Here is a 19,308-nt window from a genome sequence, read left to right as displayed (position 1 = left end):
TTGAGTAGGCTATCCTATTTCTGGCTTAATCGGGATAAAGATTTCTATGGTAAGTACATTAAATGTTATCGCTCATCATGTAGCTATATGAGGCATTGCTGTTCTATCTTCACCACTATCACTGAGGAGACGATAGAATTGTTGATTTGTGTGGAATATCACGTACAGCAGACTCTATTCGAAATGTCTTTTGCTTTGCAATCAAGGAACTTGTAATACAGTACCGTAGGTTTTATCCAAAACAACATGTCTCATGTATGTTTGCTAACTTCTCACTAAATACACTTCTCAACAGTAATGGAAGTCAGCAGTCGTTTTATTTCAGTCATGACCACTTGTACAGATTCTCGTAGTCATTGTGATAATAAAATTCAATAAATTATTTAAAGATTACATTGAATTCCGCAAGGAAGATATAAGTAACTAATCAAAATGGTAAAGGTTTATATGGATCATTCTGTATTTCCGTGCAAGGCTTATACAGAAATACAATCAATCAATCAATCAATCAATCAATCAATCAATCAATCAAAGGACATTATGGAGCATGTCGACTCCATGTTGTTTTCACAAAACACTTCCACTCTGTTCTGTCTTTTGCTCACTTACTTACTTACTTACTGGCTTTTACGGAACCCGGAGGTTCATTGCCGCCATTCCTCGTGAATCACCCTGTATAATCATATAGATAGAATTTGCATATTTAGGTTATCATGAAAGATTAGTAACTTACCAACATTATGGTCACTGGCCCTTACAGCGATATCCAGGAGACGCCGTATCTGTCGTTTTCTAACATGTGCTCCGGAGCTACAGACAGCCAAAGAAGAAAATGCAAACTCAAAATCCAGCTCCGCCTCATGATGCTGAAGAGACCCTAAAAGTAAATAAATTACACATTTTATAGTATTAAATGCGAAGTTGGATGAAGAACAAAAACTGCAGTACTCTTTTATACGATTATTCAACATAGTCGTCTTAAGATTTTATCCTCGAAATTATTCAAATCAACTTTACAGGGAGTTATGCCTGAAAGCTTGATTTGCATAATACAAGTCACTGTTCGTTAACAGAAAACCACAATTTAAGCCACACAGAGTTAGTGTGCACTCAATGTTGTTTGCTTGACGGTTGTCAGCCCACTTTGAGGTCTGTGGATATAGAGGGAAAAATTGGATCAGTAGAGTTCCCGGGTAGCTCAGTTGGTAGAGCGTTGGTACGTTAAACCAAAGGTCCCGGGTTCGATGCCCGGCCCCGGAACAATTTTTCCCTCGAAATTATTCAAATAAACTTTACAGGGAGTTATGCCTGAAATCTTGATTTGCATAATACACGTCACTGTTCTTTAACAGAAAACCACAATTTAAGTCACACAGAGTTAGTGTGCACTCAATGTTGGTTGCTTGAATGTTGTCAGCCCACTTTGAGGTCTGTGGATATAGAGGAAAAAATTGGATCGGTGTCTGGTAGAGTTCCCGGGTAGCTCAGTTGGTAGAGCGTTGGGACGTTAAACCAAAGGTCCCGGGTTCGATGCCCGGCCCCGGAACAATTTTTCCCTCGAAATTATTCATAGTTAGTATTTCATTGGGCAACAAACGTCTCCTCTCGTTTACAAAATACATGTGTTTTTTTCTATCGAAATGTGCGGAACACAAAACACTATGTATTGTGGGAAATCATTTCTCTCTCTTCATTTGTGAAACCCACTGCTTAGTTAACCATTTCTTCAGTGGGAACCTGTAAAAATAATGAACATGTTACAGACAGCGAAGTTAATGTCCAAAGAACTAAGAACTCCTCGGAGGAGAACAACGAAAATGTAGAAAATGAAAATAGTAAGAAGTACCAGCAAAACAAATTTAAAGAATGGGATTACCTTCGTCGCCCATTTTCATTGCGTCTCATCCCAACATTTGTCTTAGCGTCGAGGAAAAAAATTAAGAATGCTGGCTTCACTACAAGGAACTGGTTTCAAACCTCAGCGGGTGCAAGTCAAATTCCTGGTAAAAAAACGCTATACAGAGTGATTTATAAATCCCTCCGGAGTTTCGGAAGTTGATAGCTCAATAACCATAACCTACGAGTACATAGCAAAAACACTCATATCGGTAGATAATCTATCCAAGTTTGTATTCGTAATAGGCGCCATGATATACTTATAAATTTAACCGTTAGGGGGAAGTCATAACGAAAACATGACGTTCATTGGTGAAAAGTAAACAACTTCCAGCGTCTTAAAATTCGCTAAATGTGAGGCGATTGCTTCTACTGTGTCTTATGATAACTGAGGTATCGATTTCCGAACCCTAGTAAGAATTTATTAATCATCCTGTATGTACTGTAGGTTGGTTTCTCGAAGTGATTCTCTTTTAATTGCCATTTTCTCACATTTTTCAGAAATAAAAAAGAAATTCGCAATCCCATATCTTTCCACGAAATCAACGCAATGAATGCGTTCGACGTGTTTTGTATGCAGCAAGTAACATAAGAACATATAATATGAGATATGTTGCATGTGTTATGCGACTGTGAATGAACAAATGACAGTAAAAGGAGGTGGAGAAAAAATTTCCAGACGAAAATTGTAACGAGAAGAAAGATTCGTTTACAAAAAGTGTGCTTCCCAGGAGATGAACGAAGGTTTCTAGAAAGAAGTGCTGATGCATTAAATTTTTTAAATCATGTCACATCATATTGTAGCTATCTTGAAAATACAAACTTACCAATAAGATCATGGCCGTGAAATTGTCTTGGATCTCGACAAATAGCGTTCAATGCTAGAGTGTATTGTGCCAATCGACCTGGAGTCATTGCTGATTCATGATGCCTGAAACGAGTAATAGATGCATCAATATTATGCATTATTAAAAACAATCAATGTTATACATTATTAAAAAAATTAGTATTATGCATTGTTAGAAACAATCAGTATTATGCATTACTAAAAACAATCAATATTATGCATTATTAAAAACAATCAGTATTATGCATTATTAAAACAATCAGTAATATGCTTTATAAAACTATCAGTATTATGCATTATTAAAACAAACGGTAATATGCATTATTAAAACAATCAGTAATATGCATTATTAAAAACAATCCGTATTATGAATTATTAAAAACAAATCAGTATTATGCATTATTAAAAGGAAATCAGTATTATGCATTATTAAAAACAATCAGTATTATGTATTATTAAAAACAAATCAGTATTATGCATTATTAAAAACAATCACTGTTATGTATGATTAAAAACAAATGGTATTATGCATTATTAAAAAAGAATGGGTATTATGCATTATTAAAAACAATCAGTATTATACATTATTAAAAACAATCTGTATTATGCCTTATTAAAAACAATCAGTATTATGCACTATTAAAACAATCAGTATTATGCATTATTAAAAACAATCAGTATTATGCACTATTAAAACAATCAGTATTATGAATTATTAAAAACAATCAGTATTATGCATTATTAAAACAATCAGTATTATGCATTATTAAAAACAATCCGTATTATGAATTATTAAAAACAAATCAGTATTATGCATTATTAAAAGCAAATTAGTATTATGCATTATTAAAAACAATCAGTATTATGCATTATTAAAAACAAATCAATATTATGCATTAATAAAAACAATCAGTATTATGCATTATTAAAAACAATCAGTATTATGCACTATTAAAAACAATCAGTATTATGCACTATTAAAACAATCAGTATTATGCATTATTAAAAACAAATCAGCAATATGCATTATTAAAAACAATCAGTATTATGCATTATTGAAAACAATCAGTATTATGGATTATTAAAAACAATCAGTATTATGCACTATTAAAACAATCAGTATTATGCATTATTAAAAACAATCAGTATTATGCATTATTAAAACAATCAGTATTATGCATTATTAAAAACAATCAGTATTATGCATTATTAAAACAATCAATACTATGCATTATTAAAAACAATCAGTATTATGAATTGTTAAGAAAAATCGGTATTATGCATTAATAAAACCAATCAGGATTATGCGTGATTAAAAGCAATCAATATAATGCATTATTGAAAACAATCAGGATTATTTATTATTATGAATTGCACAATGGTTCACATTGAATGGAAGATAACTGCCAAGTAGTAATGCCCGGTTTCTGGTACATCTCAGTAAACTCTCAGTTACTTAACTGCTCTTATAAATTTAACTGTACTGATAAATTTCATGATATTCCGGAAAGTCAAATGTAGATTTATAAGCGCTTGTAACTAACAGTTGAGGTAACTTCAAGTTCAGTGTATACTGTCGTCCATAGATGTCTCCACTAGTAGTTTGTTAGTGATATTTTAGTTATTTATATTTACTTTTGATTGCAGAAATTTTCAGTAGTAATATGGCTGAAAGGTGCACAGTGAGTTCTGTACTAGTATGTGCAAGGCTGTTTAATTAAAGAACCGTGTGATAAACAAGAGTGTAATGTACACTTCCATCTCAATCGTAATATGATTAAAAAAACAGTAATTGTTGGTATTTGGCGTGTTCATCGAGGTAAATAATAGACAGAGGGCTAGATGTAACTTCTGTCACAAAACTGCAACCATATTTATATTGTAAAATAGTAATTTACGATACAAGTTGGTGACGTGGGTAATATTTTGACAGGAGTGTAGGTTTGAGAGACGAGGCTTGTCGAGTTTCTCAAACATACGATTGTCAAAATACAACTTTACGAATGTGTACCATAAAATCTTTTTTTCTTCGATAGCCTCAAATTATTACTTCATGCACACTTTGCTTACTTCACGCACTAATGTTGAAAAAAATCACTTCACACACTGCTAAGAGTCCGTGAAATTGCACTTCACGCACTACCGTAGAAAAAATATGTTACATTCGTCCATATGAATGCTTTCTTGTGTTCAAATGGACTTTTCGGAGCACGACATACCATTGGCATTGGTAGAGCACCCAAGAATGAAGTATTCCTTGACTGACCATATAGAATCTGCAGTTTATGACGAAAATTAAGCTTAAGGTATTCGAAATTCTCTTTCCAAACACACATTATTATCCTAATTATGTCATAGAAAGTAAGACATTTACCTAAGTTACGTAAATAAAACTTCAAAATTTTAAAATTATACCACGCTTCTCGGCACTAGCAACATCTATGAGCTACGCTTGTAGAGTCAGAGTGAATAACGGCAAATTGAGGGACGTGCGAATACACACACACGCACGCACAAATATAAAACATTGATCTTATAATAGATCGCATTGCACTTGACCGTAATTAATTGATATCGGCTTTTTCTGCTTGCCTACAATATGTTTCATTACAGTGCGAAAATTGTGGTATTACCATGGGGTGTTGCGGGTTGTTTCTTGTCGTCTAAAGGCTGGTTCACAATAAACCGGGAACGGAAACGACAACGAGAACGAGAACGAAAATATTGTTAAAATATATTTAAATGTGAGCATTCACAATTAATTACTGTTAATGCTCACATTTAAAACCGTTCATTTTAACATTATTCCCATTTTCGTTCTCGTTGTCGTTTCCGTTCCCAGTTTATTGTGAACCAGCCTCTATTCTTCAGCATTCTCATTAATGCAAAAGCCTATTGATTGAAATGCATTTACATACGAAACGCGTCCAGAAAGTAAGTTTTCTTTGGGCCGTTTAGAGAAAGAAAACTCCATTTCATGGAAAGGTGTATTGGAACAGATACAGCAATAATTGTTGAGCTATTTTTAAACATATACCCCACCGGAGTTGAGACATTAAATTTGTCATACCGTAGGATCAAATGCTGCCTGCATCGCTTGAAAATGAAAATGCTGACCGGACAGGAATTTCTTGAGCTGTAAGAAATGTTGGTAATCTCTCGACCATATGCGGCTAGGCGCATAACAGATCTTCAGCAGGAGTTCAGCTGGGAGATGTTTCAACATTCATCCCACAGGCCAGATGTCGCTTCCAGCAATTGGGATATCTAGTGCGAAGTTTTACCGTTAGGTGGCAGGAGCGTTCCAAGCGTCATATGCTACAGTTGATAATGTTCTCCCGCTTGTTGGTTTTCTGTACGTGTCAATATTATATTTATAATTATTTTGTATAACGTAGTATAATTTAATGTAATTCAGTATTTTCTTACCTCATAATTTAATTTAATTTACAATAAATAATAGCGTAAACTTGTATAATACTGAGCGATTCCCCTTAAGAGATGGATGGGGAAATCTGCATTATGCAGAATATAGACAAGGGTAAAATTGAATAAGTGTTAACCTAAACGAGAACTTTGAGAACGAGGTGCACGAATAAAAAAAAAAAAATAAAAAATAGAAACTTTGTCGAAGGTGAATATTGCCTCTTTAATCATTAGGATTGTAAGTACCGTACGCTAGAAACAGGATATGCAGCCACCAATGTGTTTATTATTTTATAGTGAAGGGACTTTCGAGATTCATTTCCTCTTTTTTTTTTCTCTAGTTGCAGAAAGATCAAATGCAACGTTTGGAAGAATGATATAATATGATCGCAGTAGTATCACGATTATTCCTGCGTTTTGTAGGTTAAGGACATGCAGTTTTGAATACTACGTAGGATGATTTTGAAAATTTGAAGTAAAAACATGGCTTTAATAATTAGTCTGCAGCACATTAAAAACATTATTCACGAAATGGATTTAACTATGGATTGTCTTGGATAATAAACATCCCAGTTAATCGAGAGTTTACTGCAGGCGTAAACTTCGGAGATTCCTAGAAGTACTGAATATAATTAAAGCTAACATACGAGTAGCTTGCTATCGAGGCTCCTATGGTTTTATTAATTTTTCTTTTTCCTCTTCCAAAACGAAACTGTAGCCAGCAATTCCTTGAAGTAATTATTTTTGTTTAATACTTTCGGGGCACAATTTAATTAGTTACATTTTTTTAAGGTTTAAAGCATATATTCAGAATATTTTGGGACCTGAATGAAGACAAAAGGCTTTTTCTGGTTTTTACATAAAGGAACACAACAAAAATTTGGCATTTTGAGTTGTTTCTAAGAGTATTTAATGTATTAATACACTCAATGTTTATATACCAGCAAACAAATGCACACGCAAAGCGCATCCCTCAAAGTACGCGCGCGATCTGTTGGTGCTAGTTCAGAATATCTCTATTAGGCTACCATCTTTTCTTACACCTCAAGAAATTTCTGTCCGGTCAACATTTTCACAATGACAAAGAGGTGCAGATGACTGTTACACTGGTTTCGACCTCAGGCGGCAGACTTCTACGACACAGGAATACAAAAGTTGATCCCACGGTATGACAAATTTTTGCAAAAGGTACCAAATCCAACGGGACAGATTTTCGAGCAGAGCAAAAAAAAAAAAAAAAAAAAAAGCTTAGTGAAGCTACAGTAATTATTGTAGTACCGGGTGAGTAAAGAGTATGAAACACTGCTTGTAACTTTCTTATTTCTAATTTTATGAAGAAACTATTCATACAAAAGTTGCTGGGTAGCAAAGAAGGAATATTTTCAACATGTTTTTAAGTACTTTACTTTTCATTTATAAATGTGTGCCAATGAGTCTGTTTTTTTTTAATGATGCCATATACTTATTTCCTTATTTTTGGATTCTTCAGGTCTCAGTACGTACAAAATCATATTTGTTTCGCCCTTTATAAATTATTGTTTTGTAAAAATTATTTCTTTTGATGACAATATATACATACTAGGTTCAAAAAGTTCCCGGAATTTGCTAGCATCATAGAAACAACGTACCTTAAACACTATTCTACAGCATTCCCTTCAAAATAGTTGCCTTCCGCAACAACACACTTTTGCCAACGCGTGTAGAGTTCCTGGAAGCAGGCCTGGAAGCCATTTTGTGAAACCCGTCTTAGTGCTCTCGTCGCGTTTGCGATAACCTCTTCAGCATTGAATCTCCGTCCTTTCAGATGACTTTTCAGACGGGGAAACAGAAAGTAATCAGGTGGTGAGAGATCAGGAGAGTATGGTGAGTGATCCAAAGCAGTTATGTTGTGCCTGGCAAGAAAATTCTTTACAATAATTGCGCGATGAGCAGGTGCATTGTCATGCATAAGGAACCAGTTGTTTTCTACCCACTTTTCTGGACATTTCCTTCTGACTGCGTCCCAGAGGCGACGGAGGGTTTCTACGTACAATTCTTTCGTTACAGTACGACCTTCTGGAATGAACTCATGGTGCATGAGACCCTGAGAGTCGAAGAAAACTTCCAACATAACTTTGCTTTAAGTGTGCTTAAATGCGACAGGCTCATGTCAGTAGATTTACTGGCATATGAAAGAACTCCTGCGTGACAAAATTCCGGCACATCCGGCGATGCTGATATAACCTCTGCAGTTGCGAGCGTCGTTAAATAAAACATAACATTTAAAATAACTTTGCCTTTGGAAGTGTCCCTAGGAAATTTTTGCTTCCGAGGAGATGTTTTCGATTTCCACTCAGATGACTGTCGTTTAGGGACTGGGTCGTACAAGTAGCACCAGTTTCATTTTGTTTAAGAAATCACCATCTTCATGAGCCATACTGATCATGTCCCCAGCAAAACACAGAACTTGATGTTTTTACTTTGCTCTGTGGACATAATTACAAAATGCGACGAACAAACAAAACACTATGATAAACAAATGCCTACAACTCAAAACCAATAATTGCCATTATCAACAAACTTTAAGGAAATGACATCATGAATGTTACCAACAAAACAAATGTATAATATCCCTTGTTATATATTAATACGAAAAATGGTAGTAAAATTCCGGGAACTTTTTGAACCTAGTAGTATATGTACTGAATGAAGGAAAATTTTAATGCTTCAGTACACAATTTGAGGAGGCTTTGGATTAAACAATTGCAGACAAAAAGTAATAGAAAGAAGTGAAAAAGCTAATAAAAAATTGGATAACAATGGTTAAATATTAAACAATTTCAAAGATATATTTATGTATTGTTTGATAGTAAATGGGGGCCATTTTGAGCACCTTTTATGGACTTAAATCAACATATGATACAACACAACAATGCTAATTTTGGTTTTAATGTGTTTTCTTGCTTTAAAATCCATGTATTGCATTACTATTGCAGTTAAGTTTCAATTGTGCATATCCTATAATGTGTTTTTTTAGTTATAAATTTAAATAATATTAACATTGTTATTCAATTGTTTTTATTAGCTTTATTCATTTCTTTCTATTAGCTTTTGTCTGAAATCGTTTAATCCAAAGCCTCCTCAAATTGGTGTACTGAAGCATTCAAAATTTCCCTTTATTCAGTAATTACACATACATTGACATCAAAAGGAGTAATTAAAAAATAGTTTATAAATGGCAAAAAAAATGATTTTGTACGTACTGAGACCTGAAGAACCAAAAATGGGGAAATAAGTACATGGTGCCATTAAAAAAAAAAGATTCCTTGGCACACTCTTTTTAAATGAAAAGCATAGTATTTGAAAGAAAACATGTTCAAAATAATCCTTCTTGATATCTTGCAACTTTTGCATAAATAGTTTCTTCATAAAACTAGAAATAAGAAAGTTACAAGCATTGTTCTATACTGTTTACTCACTCTGTATAACAATATTTGATTTAGGATTTATCTGGACCTCTTTCAAGTTTTATATAGCAATTTTTATGCTAATCCATATTTTATTAAAACGTTATTGTGTATTTAATTTTGGATTTGGTACGCTGTGACATAAAATTTCGAAAAGGTTTATGTACAGTGCACTTAATGATTAAATAACTTTCAGTAATAATACACTGTGTCCGTGAAGTCATGGTGCGGTTTCAGACACCTATACTGACTAAATGAAACGAAACCAAATGATATTTACACTGCATTGAAGAGTATCGCAAAGAGTTTCGGAAACGTAAAGAATAAGTGTGATGTGCGCAGGTAATCATGTGACTAACAGCGAAGCAAATCGCGCCACTACTCGTCAGTCAGTCAAGCTATGGACTATGCAGAGAAAAGGGCAATGCGTCGTTAGGCTTGCGAAATTTGAATCCGTGACGCTTGCTCGTCTTGAATATCGTCGCATGTACATGAAGAACCGCCACATATAAATAACATTAAGGAAGCTGGCAGCCCGTTGGATGCAAAACGTTGTGTAGCGTCATCTTTCAACAAGATGGTGCTCTTCCACACTACGACAGCATTGTTCTCGACATTCTGGATACGACATTTTCACAGCGGTGGATAGGAAGGAGTGAATGGAAGGTATGGGCACCACGATCCCCGGACCTAACGCCTTTAGACTTTAGCTATGGTGATACGTTAAGCAACGTGTGTACTATGTTCGTATGAACGATATTGATCATTTGAAAGAGAGAATTAGAGAAGTTGTTCAATCTGTCACATACACTACCGGTCAAAAGTTTGCGATCACCTATCAGAACTATGGATTTGCGGTTAAAACAGGGATTTCGTTTTGAATATTCTATCATATCATAATGTTAGCGAGAGGAAATATTTATTTTGTTGGTCTATTTAGTTTTTCCGATGTGTCTGTACATTGAAATAAAGTCTATAATAGCTTTCATAACTGATCGAAAACTTTTACCGGTAGTATACAAGGGAACTTCATGAGTGGTCTCGTATTTAATATGCATTTGACATGTGTAATCTTTAAGAGCATGTCAATAAATAGTTTTGAAACCGCAGTATGACTTTACGGACACAGTGCATTTTGTGACATTTAGTAGCCTATTAATTAAAATGTTGGGTAATTATGCAGAACAACTACAGAAGCGATTTTGTTATTTTTGGTGGTCTGGTAGTGTTTAGTATTGAATTTTGTTTATTAGTATGTGTATATTATGCGTAGGTCACTTACGGTTGAGGTAGAGTAGATTTTTTTTTAAATATGAAGTAGAATTGAACTTGGTTTTTTTCTCGTGTTTAGAAGACTATGTTCTTGAGTGCATAACTTTTAATGTATTGTGATTTGATTGGCTGAAGTGTTGTGTGTTCTTATTAGGTGATGTGTCTTCCGGTATGATTGGATGGTTGTGGTTAATTCATAAAGCGTTGTGTGTTGTTATTGGGTGATTATTTTTTCGGTATGATTGGATGGTTGTGGTTAATTCATAAAGCGTTGTGTGTTGTTATTGGGTGATTATTTTTTCGGTATGATTGGATGGTTGTGGTTAATTCATAAAGCGTTGTGTGTTGTTATTGGGTGATTATTTTTTCGGTATGATTGGATGGTTGTGGTTAATTCATAAAGCGTTGTGTGTTGTTATTGGGTGATTATTTTTTCGGTATGATTGGATGGTTGTGGTTAATTCATAAAGCGTTGTGTGTTGTTATTGGGTGATTATTTTTTCGGTATGATTGGATGGTTGTGGTTAATTCATAAAGCGTTGTGTGTTGTTATTGGGTGATTATTTTTTCGGTATGATTGGATGGTTGTGGTTAATTCATAAAGCGTTGTGTGTTGTTATTGGGTGATTATTTTTTCGGTATGATTGGATGGTTGTGGTTAATTCATAAAGCGTTGTGTGTTGTTATTGGGTGATTATTTTTTCGGTATGATTGGATGGTTGTGGTTAATTCATAAAGCGTTGTGTGTTGTTATTGGGTGATTATTTTTTCGGTATGATTGGATGGTTGTGGTTAATTCATAAAGCGTTGTGTGTTGTTATTGGGTGATTATTTTTTCGGTATGATTGTATGGTTGTGGTTAAGTGATAGCTGTATGTTACGAGCTAGAATTTCTCTAAGTCGTTGGTTGTATGATTGTAGTTTTTCGTAGTTGGTGCGTGCATTAGTCTCCTCTTGTAGGTGGTCTATCGCTGTGAGTTGTAATGGATGTAGAATTTCGTTTTTTGTCTGTATAGAGTTGAGAGAGGAGGATATTGTAGACTATTTCGTGAATCACGGTATTATTAAGGATTGCATGATTTTCGAAGTGTGTTGCCATGAGTTGAGAGTAAGTAAGACGGATTTGAACTTCCGTTGCGGGAGATTATACCGGAAGTATGCGAAACGGAAGAAAGTTGGTCGTTCTGGTACCTTCCTGGCACGTAGTAAACTTAGTGTTGTGGACTTTTTCGTTTGGTTGCATCATTGGATATTTGGGAGAATATATGTTAAAGTGTAAATATCTAATGGAAGAGAGAATGTGTGCATTCTTTAGAGCAGCTGCAGCCCTGTATCCTACGAATTAAGGTAAGGTTCATCATGTTTGACATAGTTTGACGAATTTGTGAAATTGATTCAGTCTTTGTGTGGCTATTTTGGTTAGGTTAGGTTAGTTTAGATAATTGCTGCTTATATTTGTCCTCTTGACAAGGAGTGAAAATTAAGGTTTTTGATAAAAAAAATATTACATTAAGTTTTTGCAGTTTACGTTGTTTTCCTACTTTTGTTATCAAGTGTTTTTGAAAAAGGGGGTAAAAATGTAGAGTTTTGTGAAAGAATAAAATTTAAAATCGCTTCTGTAGTTGTTATGCATAATTACCAAATGTTGTTTCACATATGGGAACATTTAAGAATTAAGATCTTATCTTAGCAGCAACAAAAGCAAAACTTATTACCAGAGCTGGCGGTTTCGGAACCCAAACAAAAAAAAAAACAGGTTATGTGCACACAGGGTTGTGACTACTGATCTACGTCATGCAGTCCCTGTTTACACTCAGCATAAGACAACCAACGATTACAGTGATCTTAAGGAGAGAGTGTTATATATGAAGTTATTAGGATTTCAGTGCATAGCTACACAGGAAAAAATATTCTCCAAAGAATAAATATTGTGAAGTAACTGAACAGAAAGCAATTTAGTGCAAAGTATGTCGTTCAGTTGCAAGAGGACGACAACGCAAATAAATAAACCCATTGTTATCCTGATATACAATAAGAAAACTATTGCGTTAATGGAAAATATGAATGCTACAGACATGCATTGCACGTCACAAACAAAACCGGATGGCAAAATTGACTTTTTCAGAGAGTTGTGTAAAAAAATTGAAAAAATCCTACTGTAAGACATTTTTAAAATGTTCAAAGTTTGAAGTTCTATAAGTACACAAACACTCGTCTTTTCATGGTACAGGAATATCATTTTATTTTTACTTCAATTTTTATTGCACCTGCGTTTTTTAATGTACTTTACTCCCACCCCCTCTACTAGTAAACTTCCAACCGTCCTCCACACAGAACCAAGGCCGCGTATGCAGTCATATTCGCCTTACGATCATAGTATACACTACTGAGATAATGAGTATAGTACGTTCCAGAAATATGTTCGCGTTTTGCAGTGACGAAAGAGCTTTCAATATTGAATCATATTTTCGCACAGGTACTGTCGTCCGTTTGCCTACGTCGCATCCCGGTTTCCCTCACCCGCTTCTGCTCACCCCTCTTTAAAGGCTAGTGGCTGGACTGTCTTAGCTCTTTCCTTAAAACATTAATTTCTGTTAGCAATTGAACGTCTGTGTAATATTATACAACTGTTTAAAATAACTTAAATAAAAGGGGCCTAGTTAAGTAATTGTCACGTGATTTCCCCCCTTTCTAAGACCCTGAGACAATACCACTTGGACGGACAGTAGATAGCATGTCTGAGAAATTTTGAGAAATTTTATCTTTTCAGATCGGGCAGAAGTGAAGATTGAATTTACAGTACGTAAAGTACTCTTTTATAGAGTAAGTACAGAATTATGAGTTATTAGTACGAAGGACGAAAGTGATCATTGGAATTAGGCATGCCTATAATAGTCTATAGTACGATAACATGCACAAAAGAACTGAAGCCTATATCGAAATGAACGGCCACAATTTTCAAAAATGTGTTTAAATATCCATATTATGATTATTTTTCAATTTAACTTCATTCTCTATATTGTACGCTAATGTGCTGTAGACAGTATAATATTCACTGCATAATGAATACGTCCGAATGGATAGCTCAGTTCGTGAGTAAAAACACTTATTGTTAATACTGCACTGTATTTTGATTACACAAAAATCTAATGAAAATTATCAAACTCAAAATCGCGATATTTTCTAGTTTACGTAAATGGATTAACTACTTTTCTTCCCTCCTATACCTAACAGAGTGATTTGTTCGTATTTTACGCCAGTATCATCGAACTCCAGTCGTGGAAGTGGGTAGCAAACGATGTTTCCGATTCTCAACCATTAATCCAAAGGTACAGCCAAGTTAATATTAGAAATGTTAGTAAAAATAAAATGATGTCCCTGTACAATCATTTATAGAATATAGATATAAGGAAAAAACGTCGAATTCCAATCTAATCCATTTCGAAAATGTGTATACATCGACTTTTCAGAAAGTCGACTAGATAAGTTATACGCCCTACATATAATTTATTTAATTTTTGAATATATAGTTTATTTCTTTCACCTGTTAAATGCTAGGTCTCGGTGATAAGCCCCATTGGCATCATAACCTATATAAAAATGATACCACGTTCTTAGATGAATCTACGAAAAGCTGAAATTCACTCTCAAGGTAAGCGTTCACTACATCGTATCGCACTCCTAGTACGAATCGCACGCAACGGATATTTTAAGTGCAGTGCGTTCACTGCAACGGCTCCACTTCATCGCCTCATCGGATTCCCCTACCAGCTGTTTGAAACATGACGTCGTACGATATTGACATTGCTGAAAACAGAGGAATTGAGGTTAGGTCTATTAATTATGACTATTAGCGAATAAGAATTTGTAATTGCTTCATGCATCTCAATTGAAGAGGAAGAAACGAAAGAAATATTGGTTACATACTATACATGTAAGAAATGACTTGATTACTGTAATGGGAACGCCTCAAATTATATAATTCTTCGCAATTTTCTACAAGCGAAATAAATTTTCCGTCTGCCATTTTGGCGTGACACTGAACATGGCACAACATGAGCAAATAAAATTGACTTATTAAAGGAGGCCATGATCGCACGCATCGGAAAAGTTGCTCTTCCGAGAAACGTGGACGGATTTGGCGAGAGACGATGCGTGCGATACGATGTAGTGAACGCTTACCTTCATTCTACGCGATTTCCCTTAGACCTGATATATATATATATATATATATATATATATATATATATATATATGTATATCTTCAACATCATTGCCGAAGAGTAATAAATATCTTACCGCCAGAGCTGGAGCATGATTTCGAGCTCCATCTGCTTGCCCGACAGCTGGCTCTCCAGGTTTTCAGGCCCGAACCATGTGGACGTGTTCGCAAGCTGGAGGGCGAGGATTGCTCGCGGGGTATCGCTGCCCCATCCCCAGTCCTCCAGTCTTTGCCTCAGGAGCCATTCTAGCGCCCGATGTGTGCTCACGTCAGCTGCCACCAGGTGCGCTGTAGGACGTGGTTCTGAAACACACATAAATCATTTCTCATAAGCTTTCTTTAATCGGAATGTTTGTGATACGTAAAATTTAACAGTAGCGCTAAGCCTTTAGTGATGTCTGAACTGACAGAGTGCATCCAGAGCAGCCCTAATTACAGATTTATTTGCAAGCTTCTCAGAATCGGCAAACAATTACGTCTAAAGCACACATTTTTATCTGTAATAACCAGTACTATGTGAGTAAACTATAAACTGAATCTTCCCAATAACGGACACCGCTGGGGGAGATATAAATGTCCGTTATTAAGAAGTGTCCGCTATTTAAGAAAACAGTATCAAAATCGTTGCCAATCTTTATATTCAACATTGTAGGGCTACTTATTTTATATGAATTTATACTCTCATACAATGCTAGATATTACATACTTATTGCATAAATAGCTAACAATTGCAACTCTCAAAGGATCAATAGCTATTTTCAGGCATCATACATATGGACTATGACTTTAATTAGCATCTTCTTGACGTTACTTCGTTTATTATAATGTGTTTCAATCTAATTCAAATTGTTATTTTTCACTCTAACAATGTACCGTCAACGCGGACTACTTGGACCCTTAAGGTGTTACTTGAACCCAGAAGAAAAAAATGTTTACTTACCATTGGAGTAACTAAGGTGAAAATATTTGTACAGATGAAAGTTTGCAGAGAAAAAACCACACTGTTATTTTACATCGACGAAAATATTTTTTTCTTCTGGGTTCAAGTAACACCTTAAAGGTCCAAGTAGCCCGAGTTGACGGTATCACTAAGCCTCAAGGCATTTACTCTATTTATTGTATCATGGTACTCTTTGTGAATGGCAACCTGTAGTGGTTAGATAAATAGATAAATAAATAAATAAATAAATAAATAAATAAATAAATAAATAAATAAATAAATCAATCAATCAATCAATCAATCAATAAATAAATAAATAAATAAATAAATAAAGTATTTCTTTTCTAAATCCTACTCACTATTCAATTTAATATTATAATAGATAAAGAAGTGAGGCAACCGAGACTCCTGGTCATGTGCTAGGATTATATCCGAAAGGAGATTTATAGCGCAAAGTACGTCATCATAATGTTCGCTTTTATATTGTCTCACATTTAAGGAAAAATAAAATCTTGAAGTACATGAAGAAGTAGGCCTACATTGTATATCTGAGGATGGCAATAACAGACGAGCGGATATAATTTGCTCTTAATAGACAGAAGAAGGCAGTAATATTGGACCAAAATATTGGACCCAATTGTACGGTTCGAAAAGGATGTATCTCAAGCATTAGCGGTTGATCAAGAAAAACAAGTCATTTACCGCCCATGTGTTCCTCACTTGAGTGAGAGATATAATGCAATTGATTACACATGGGAGGTGAGAGGTTTGCTTTTTGGTGCCCGCGGATCGGCGTTTAAATATACTACTGACATTTTAAAACAATATGATATGACATCCCAAGATATTAAAAATATTTGTTTAAATATCTTAAAGAAATACATACGCATTTTACATAATCATTTATATAATGTTTAATTTTTAAACTTTCTAAATTGCATATTGTACTATGATTGCTACCTACTGTGTTGATTTTTCTCTCTATTCCAAATATGCATTTTTTTAATTGTTTTTCGGACCTATATGGTCATCTGTTATGAGAGGCGGATGTATAAATAACAAAGAATATTTCGGGTTTGGACATTTAGAATGAACATATATTCTAGTTTGGATATTTCGGAACTTTTAACACGGAACAATTTCTATAGGATCAAATATTCGCAAACCCATCATAATTCTATCAATAGACAGTGCCGGATTTAGGCCTAGGGAACCTAGGTAGATGCCTAGGGCGACAATTTCCAGGGGGGAGCGCGGCATTTCCTATTTCTCTCTCTCTTTCTCTTCCTTTTTCATTTTCATTTTACAGTGAAATTTGTTTTTAAAATACTTGTTGGTAAGTCTTTCCTGTGGAAGTCGGATGATACTGTTTTGTTATCGCATTGTCATGGTCGTGGCGAGAGTAAAAGGAAAGTGTGCAGCTGCATAATTATATTGTAATGCCGGTATCACGTTATTATATTATGAAACTGCTTAAATTTAACTGCTTGTGTAAACAAGAATGCATTATTGAAAATCAAATTGGATGTGTTTATTATATTATCGTTATGAATAATAACCAGAATTCTTTGTTACAATTATTCCAATAGGCTATAATATATGGTCAACAATACTATTTAATCACTTTCCAGCATGTGCACTATATAATTCGATAAGAAAGATTTATTCCGCAAAGAGTTACAGTTTATTCTTCAATATACATTATACTTTCTATCAAAGTAAGATATAATAGTAATAATTATTCCACCAACAAAACCAATGCCTAAAAATACACCACAGCCTGCCTTTTACAAATCAATTTTGTTTCAATAATGAATATTATATTTTCTTTGCATTGAATCAATCTAATGTTCTTCGTCAGATCGACTTTGATGACATCAACAATGGTTTCTCCCTGAAGAAAGTGCGAAGGAAATCTTTATAATTGACAATTAAGATGCATTTATTTTGATTCCTGTAATTTATTGTTTTCTGAATTGTAACATTTCATTTAAAACTAATTTAAACTAAACTAATTCCTGCTCATAAACTGTTTGTGGGAGTTGGGGGGCGGCAAATTTTAGCACTGCCTAGGGGATGCATTATACCAAAATCCTGCCCTGTCAATAGAGCATTATAAATCTTGGCAAGATGAATAAGCTAAAAAAACACGACTGTACACTATTTTTCATAAGACCGTGAAACATTTTAGAAATTCACCACAAATAAACTTTGCAACAGATAACAAATTTTATTATACTGAAATACAGGCAAACTCATAAATTCTTCTTTTACATATTTCACAAATGTTCAATCTTTCCACCTCTGCTGATACGGCAGACAACTGTGATAAGTGATAATCCATAATAATCCCACGTTCATGTCAGCATATCACAATCGATCAGAGCCACAGCGGTGGTGATAAGGTTGATGATTAGTAGGAACAGAGACACAAAGACAGTCTTATCCTTCACAAACCCCAACAAGAAGAAGTCATGGGGTTAAATCCGGGGACCAGAGTGGCCACATTATTAACGCGTCATCTCCTTGTTCTTGCATCCTATCCTTTATAGCAAATTTTGATTGAAATACCGTCGTGGTAGTGAGCCAGACAGCCGCCTTGTTGAAAGATGTAATCATTACTCATGTCTTCATTCAGCTGTGCCTTCAGGCAGTTTTCCAACATTTTCATATAAATCTGGAATTTCTCATACCATTTCTTGATACCGTTGGAAACAGATGCTGCCTCCTGGAATTCTGCTCGAAATCATCGCTGTACAGTCATAATGGACGAAGCTCTTGAGTAGAAATTGCAACACACAAAATGACGGTCATGTTTACTGAACACCATATTTGCTACAACTGTCTCCTAGCGGCAAACTATGGCAACTATAAGAGCGGGCTTTTCCTTAAAAAAAAAAACTTGGAGTTTCTCTCTCTATCGGCGTAAGAATTATCATCATCCGTTGCGTAGCTTGTTTGTGGTGGAATTCTAAAATGTTTCACAGACTTATGAAAGACGGTGTACATTCAGTGAACAAATAAAGACTGATGTGTTTCACGATGATAGTAGCGAAGTACCGCAAATCTAGTTCCATTTATCAACTCCTCCCAGTGGCTACAAGAAACTGTCATTCGATGTGCGCCTGAATTAGAATGGAAAAGTGGGGGAGACAATCTTTTCATAAGACACTCATTAACCTCAACGGGTCATTAATTTCTAATGTAGCCCCTATGGAATGGAAAGGAATATTCGGGGGAGGCACTTTGGCCCAGGACT

The 19,308-nt window shown here is 34.8% G+C and overlaps 1 protein-coding gene across 1 annotated transcript in view; it reads right to left on the bottom strand.

Moving 5' to 3' along the window:
* The window catches only part of LOC138712644 (uncharacterized protein CG3556-like), a 70,116-nt gene extending 51,402 nt beyond the window's left edge, over positions 1 to 18,714 (bottom strand). The window contains exons 1-4 of the mRNA XM_069844612.1: positions 18,621 to 18,714; positions 15,187 to 15,412; positions 2,724 to 2,827; positions 734 to 877 (exon numbers count right to left, since the gene is read on the bottom strand). Of these exons, the coding sequence (XP_069700713.1) occupies positions 734 to 877; positions 2,724 to 2,827; positions 15,187 to 15,412; positions 18,621 to 18,714 (568 nt within the window). The remainder of the gene's footprint in view (positions 1 to 733; positions 878 to 2,723; positions 2,828 to 15,186; positions 15,413 to 18,620) is intronic.
* Positions 18,715 to 19,308: the final 594 nt, after the last annotated feature.

Source organism: Periplaneta americana, chromosome 13 (genome assembly GCF_040183065.1).
Source record: "Periplaneta americana isolate PAMFEO1 chromosome 13, P.americana_PAMFEO1_priV1, whole genome shotgun sequence".
NCBI classification, from domain to species: Eukaryota; Metazoa; Arthropoda; class Insecta; order Blattodea; family Blattidae; genus Periplaneta; species Periplaneta americana.
This window is presented reverse-complemented; position numbering and strand designations above follow the sequence as displayed.